At 56.5% G+C, this 5626-nt stretch overlaps 1 protein-coding gene across 5 annotated transcripts; it reads left to right on the top strand.

Annotated features, from left to right (window-relative positions):
• Positions 1 to 6: 6 nt before the first annotated feature.
• NRM (nurim (nuclear envelope membrane protein)) lies at positions 7 to 4984 on the top strand. 5 transcript variants are annotated; one of them, XM_008047880.1, is made up of 4 exons: positions 7 to 159; positions 743 to 939; positions 1543 to 1719; positions 4104 to 4984. In XM_008047880.1, exons 1-4 carry the CDS (start codon positions 27 to 29, stop codon positions 4377 to 4379), a joined length of 783 nt encoding a protein of 260 aa, XP_008046071.1. In that variant the 5' UTR covers positions 7 to 26; the 3' UTR covers positions 4380 to 4984. The 5 variants fall into 5 exon arrangements, with proteins under 5 accessions (XP_008046071.1, XP_021563135.1, XP_021563133.1 ...); XM_021707458.1 differs by having other exon boundaries at positions 14 to 159; positions 1510 to 1719; XM_021707459.1 differs by having other exon boundaries at positions 117 to 190.
• The last annotated feature ends 642 nt before the right edge of the window (positions 4985 to 5626 follow it).

The following is a 5626-nucleotide window of genomic DNA, read 5'->3' as shown; positions in this document are numbered from 1 at the left end:
CCTCGCCCCACCCCTCGTCCCTCGCCATGGCCCCCGCTCTGCTCCTGGTGCCTGCTGCCCTCGCCTCTTTCGTCCTGGCCTTTGGCACTGGCGTGGAGTTCGTGCGCTTTACCTCCCTTCGGCCACTTCTTGGAGGCATCCCGGAGTCTGGTGGTCCGGGTGAGCATGAGGGACCGAGGACGAGCTCCGGGTAGGAAGGTGGAGCCAGGGGAGGGGGGCGGGGCGGGGCTCCGAGACAAATGACTGGGAAGTCCAGGAGAGGGAACTCGAACCTTGAAAGCCGCGGAGGAGCTGCAGGGGAGGGAGACCTGAGGGCTATATTAGGAACTCTAGGATTAGCGGTTTGGAGAGGCGGGAGAGTGGGGACTGAGGGGGAGGGAAGGAACGATAGCCTGAGGATTCTAGGGATAGTGTTTTGTAGAGAGGACTGCTGAGAGTGTTAAAAAGAGGGAGCATTTGGAGAACCAAAACAAGGGAGGTAGTCCAGCAGCTGCCTCTCCAGTCATGCATTTGTAGTCTCAAGGTGCATTTTTCCATAAATCCTCTTCCTCAGGTCTGAGAAGGCCTAGGAAGAAGGAGGGAACAAGAAATGGAAAAGCGAGATGGGCACAGCCTAGAGAGGAAGCATCAAGGCTCTTGGAAGCATTAAGGGACATGACTTGGGGCCCCAAAAGGAGGTGAGGGCAGGGGGAAATGTTCTGCCACCTGATCTTTTGTCGCTTTCTCCCTTGACTCCCCCCAGATGTCCGCCAGGGATGGCTGGTTGCCCTGCAGGACCGCAACATCCTCATCTCCCTGGCTTGGGATCTGGGGCTCCTGCTATTATTTGTTGGGCAGCACAGCCTCATGGCAACTGAGACAGTGAAGGCGTGGACATCCCAGTACTTTGGGGTCCTTCACAGGTCACTGTATGTGGCATGTACTGCCCTGGCCTTGCAGGTATGAGGCCCTGGCTGCTGAGTCCCCAAGAGAGAAAGAGTGTGAGAGGGATGCCCTCGAGTGGAGAGGCAACATGTGGGGTTAGGAGAACTGAGAGTGGTTCAGGACTTTAATTTCAGCTTCCATTCCTCCACAACACATAGCCTTCTCTTTATCAAGATGGGTGTTCTTGCCATTCCCCAAGCACAATATGTGCATTCTCACCTTCGCAACTCTGTTCATGTTGGAGATCCCCTCAAGTCTCTCCAGTTCTACCCTTTCTTCACAAGCACTGCCCAGGTCTCAAGATAAGACTTTCCAGTTAGTACTTATCTGTCTTCTCACTGGGTGCTTAGCATAGGCTACTTCGTACCTCTTAGGTCACCCCCACCTGTACTGCAAGTCCTCAGGGTAGAGATAGGTCATCCTTACATCTTTGGGCCCTCACCCGCACCATCCACATGATACATATTTGTTGGTGATACTTAGGAGAGAGCAGGGCAAAGGGGTGGGGGAAGGGAAGGAGCTGCAGGTTAGTAGGGGATGGGGAACAGCCTCTGGGTCTAGATCTCCCAAGGGTAGACAGTGTAGGCTGCCAGGATAAGCAGCCCCTTCCTTCCTCAGCTGGTGATGCGGTACTGGGAGCCCATACCCAGAGGCCCGGTGTTGTGGGAGGCTCGGACTGAGCCATGGGCCACCTGGGTGCCCCTCCTCTGCTTTGTACTCCACGTCATTTCCTGGCTTCTCATCTTCAGCATCCTTCTCGTCTTTGACTACGCTGAGCTCATGGGCCTCAAACAGGTGAGGCTCCCACACCCCTGCCTGAGACCTCTGGCCCTTTCTAGAACTCCTCTTTCCCTTCCAAGGATTTCTCTCCTCCTCCTTCTGTGGTCTTCTGTCTTCCCTTGCTTTCTACTCCTCACCTTTTATTTATTTATTTATTTTTTGAGTTGGAGTCTCACTGTCACCTAGACTGGAGTGCAGTGGCATGCTCCCCGGCCACTGCAGCCTCGACCTGCTGGGCTCTGGCGATCCTTCCTCCTCAGCCTTCCAAGTAGCTGGAACTACAGGCACGTGCTGCCATGCCTGGCTAATTTTTTTTATTTATTGTAGAGATGAGGTCTTGCCAAGTTGCACGGGCGGGTCTCGAGCCCGTGGGCTCAGGCAAACCACTCACCTTAGCCTCCCAAAGCACAGGATTACAAGCTGAGCCACCGAGCCTGGCTCATTTTTTATTTTTTATTTTTTGAGTTGGAGTCTCACTCTTTGCCTAGGCTGGAGTGCAGTGCCACACTGCTCACGGCCACCGCAGCCTTGACCTGCTGGGCTCAGGCGATCCTTCTACCTCATCCTTTCAAGTAGCTGGAACTACAGGCACGTGCCATCATGCCCAACTAATTTTATTTTTTTGAGTTGGAGTCTCACTCTGTCGCCCAGACTGGAGTGCAGTGGCACACTGCTCACGGCCACCGCAGCCTTGACCTGCTGGGCTCAGGCGATCCTTCTACCTCATCCTTTCAAGTAGCTGGAACTACAGGCACGTGCCATCATGCCCAACTAATTTTATTTTTTTGAGTTGGAGTCTCACTCTGTCGCCCAGACTGGAGTGCAGTGGCACACTGCTCACGGCCACCGCAGCCTTGACCTGCTGGGCTCAGGCGATCCTTCTACCTCATCCTTTCAAGTAGCTGGAACTACAGGCACGTGCCATCATGCCCAACTAATTTTATTTTTTTGAGTTGGAGTCTCACTCTGTCGCCCAGACTGGAGTGCAGTGGCACACTGCTCACGGCCACCGCAGCCTTGACCTGCTGGGCTCAGGCGATCCTTCTACCTCATCCTTTCAAGTAGCTGGAACTACAGGCACGTGCCATCATGCCCAACTAATTTTATTTTTTTGAGTTGGAGTCTCACTCTGTCGCCCAGACTGGAGTGCAGTGGCACACTGCTCACGGCCACCGCAGCCTTGACCTGCTGGGCTCAGGCGATCCTTCTACCTCATCCTTTCAAGTAGCTGGAACTACAGGCACGTGCCATCATGCCCAACTAATTTTATTTTTTTGAGTTGGAGTCTCACTCTGTCGCCCAGACTGGAGTGCAGTGGCACACTGCTCACGGCCACCGCAGCCTTGACCTGCTGGGCTCAGGCGATCCTTCTACCTCATCCTTTCAAGTAGCTGGAACTACAGGCACGTGCCATCATGCCCAACTAATTTTATTTTTTTGAGTTGGAGTCTCACTCTGTCGCCCAGACTGGAGTGCAGTGGCACACTGCTCACGGCCACCGCAGCCTTGACCTGCTGGGCTCAGGCGATCCTTCTACCTCATCCTTTCAAGTAGCTGGAACTACAGGCACGTGCCATCATGCCCAACTAATTTTATTTTTTTGAGTTGGAGTCTCACTCTGTCGCCCAGACTGGAGTGCAGTGGCACACTGCTCACGGCCACCGCAGCCTTGACCTGCTGGGCTCAGGCGATCCTTCTACCTCATCCTTTCAAGTAGCTGGAACTACAGGCACGTGCCATCATGCCCAACTAATTTTATTTTTTTGAGTTGGAGTCTCACTCTGTCGCCCAGACTGGAGTGCAGTGGCCGCTCCCGGCCACCGCAGCCTCGACCTGCTTGGCTCCGGCGATCCTTCCTCCTCAGCCTTCCAAGTAGCCAGAATTACAGGTATGCACTACCACGCCCGGCTGATTTTTTGATTTATTGTAGAGATGAGGTCTCGCTGCCCAGGCGGGTCTCGAACCCGCGGGCTCAGGCAATCCACTCACCTCAGCCTCCCAAAGGTGCGGGATTAGAGGCTGAGCCACTGAGCCCGGCTACCCAGCTAATTTTTTGAGGTTTCGCCAAGTTGCCCGGGCTGGTCTCGAACCCATGGGCTTGGGCAGTCTTCTCACCTCAGCCTCCTAAAGTGCTGGGATTATAGGCATGAGCCACCGCACCTGGTCTCACCTCCCTCTTTTGTGAGATAGTCTCCCTTCAACCTTCCCTCAAAGGTCAAAACCAGGGGCCTCCTGGGCCTGGGGAAGGTACATGGGCCAGAGATCAAGGTTGGGAGCCCAAATCTCAGAAGGAGGGTTCCCGGATCTGAGTTCTAGGAGAGTGCTGCCTGGAAGAGAAGGAAAGAGGTGGCTTGGGGAAAGGACTCGACTTCCATTCTAAGCTGTTCTCCCTCTCCTAGGTGTACTATCATGTGCTGGGGCTGGGCGAGCCCCTGGCCCTGAAGTCGCCCCGGGCTCTGAGACTCTTCTCCCATCTGCGGCACCCAGTGTGTGTGGAGCTGCTGACAGTGCTGTGGGTGGTGCCCACCCTGGGCACTGACCGCCTCCTCCTTGCTCTCCTTCTTACCCTCTACCTGGGCTTGGCTCACGGGCTTGACCAGCAAGACCTCTGCTATCTCCAGGCCCAGCTTCAAAGAAAACTCCACATGCTCTCCCGGCCCCAGGATGGGGAGTGAGGGTCTGACCTACTCAAGCCCCGTACTTCCTCTCCCCCTTGAATTCTAAATACCTTAACACCCAGCTCCTGGCTGCTTCCGGCCAGAGGCCCAAATCCATGGACTGAAGGAGTCACCCCTTCCACTACTTGAGACTTCATTCCCTGGGTCCAGCTCTACATCTTAAATTCTGAGTTGCAGCAGCTGGACTCCAAGGTCCACCTCTCACCTGCCAGGAAGCAGGTGTGGAACTCATCTGTCCCCTCACAATTTGGGGCAGAACAACCTCCCACCCTCAACAGCTTCCTCTTAAGGAAGGGGTCCGTCCTGACCACTCCCCTGGGACTGTTACTCTGTGCTTCAGGGATCCCGTTCTCCAACTCTGGCTTCCCGCCAAGAAGCTGGACCAGGCTCTAGAAGTTTGATGGCAGTAGCCGCCTCCCCAGGCCCCACCCCTCGCCTCTCCACTCCCTGCCCTAGTCTCTCCATCTTCTTAGGCTCCGCCCTGGGCTCGATCCCCCTAGTGGAAGGATAGTCCCACTCTTATCTCGGTGCCTTAGGGCTCCCTGCTCTCCCGTGGAACACATGCTGTAGGAAAATAAAATTCAACCTGGTTTTTCTACATATGGCATGCAGTCTGTCAGTGTCTCTCCAGCGGGAGGGCTGAGTCCCGGAAGGAAAGCCAGCCGGAGCCTGGGAGCGCCAAACTCGAGTCTGGGCAGCCACCACGCCCTCTGGCGACCGCTGGGCTTCGGCCGCTCCCCGCAGACCAGACCCCACCTTGCCGGAGCGGCCCAGCCCCCCTCCTTCAAGTCCCCCCTCCTTCAAATCCCCCCGTTTTCCTGCAGCAGACCAGGAGGCACACGGGAGACAGGTTGAAGCTACGAAGAGTAAGGGCAGCAGCTCTGGAGGGGTGCGAGCTTCCAAAGCCGTCGGCTTCCGAGCGCCTCTCCTGCCGCTCTCTCCCCAAAGCCCCCCACAGCCTGGCGGCTGCCCTCGACCCCACAGTAACAAAGGCTGACCGGGGAAGGCAAAAGCGTGGGGAGGAGCGGCGGGAGATGGGAAGGGCGGGCCGGGCTCCGAGCAGCTGCCGCTTCCTCCCAAAGTCCCACGAGGGGTCTGAGTCACGGGCCGCCGCCCTGGGTCGGCAAGCTGGGGGAAGGGGTCTGGACACCTGGGTTCTTCAGGGCTCCCGGGAGGGAAGAGGACGAGGGCCCCGGAGGACAGAGCGGAGGGCTAGGGGTTAGGGCGAGAAGAGGGCAGCCCCG

Source organism: Carlito syrichta, unplaced genomic scaffold (assembly GCF_000164805.1).
Source record: "Carlito syrichta isolate Samal-C Ts95f unplaced genomic scaffold, Tarsius_syrichta-2.0.1 Scaffold118011, whole genome shotgun sequence".
NCBI lineage: Eukaryota > Metazoa > Chordata > Mammalia > Primates > Tarsiidae > Carlito > Carlito syrichta.
The sequence above is the reverse complement of the archived record's forward strand: the minus strand, read 5'-3'. Positions and strand labels throughout refer to the sequence as shown.

What these genes read in the sequence shown, in the direction of transcription:
- NRM (XM_021707458.1), top strand. Translation starts at nt 27, where the DNA reads ATGGCCCCCGCTCTGCTCCTGGTGCCTGCTGCCCTCGCCTCTTTCGTC. An exon ending in CCCGGAGTCTGGTGGTCCGG is followed by an intron (nt 160 to 742) that starts GTGAGCATGAGG and finishes GACTCCCCCCAG; the next exon opens with ATGTCCGCCAGGGATGGCTG. An exon ending in GTACTGCCCTGGCCTTGCAG is followed by an intron (nt 940 to 1,509) that starts GTATGAGGCCCT and finishes TAGACAGTGTAG; the next exon opens with GCTGCCAGGATAAGCAGCCC.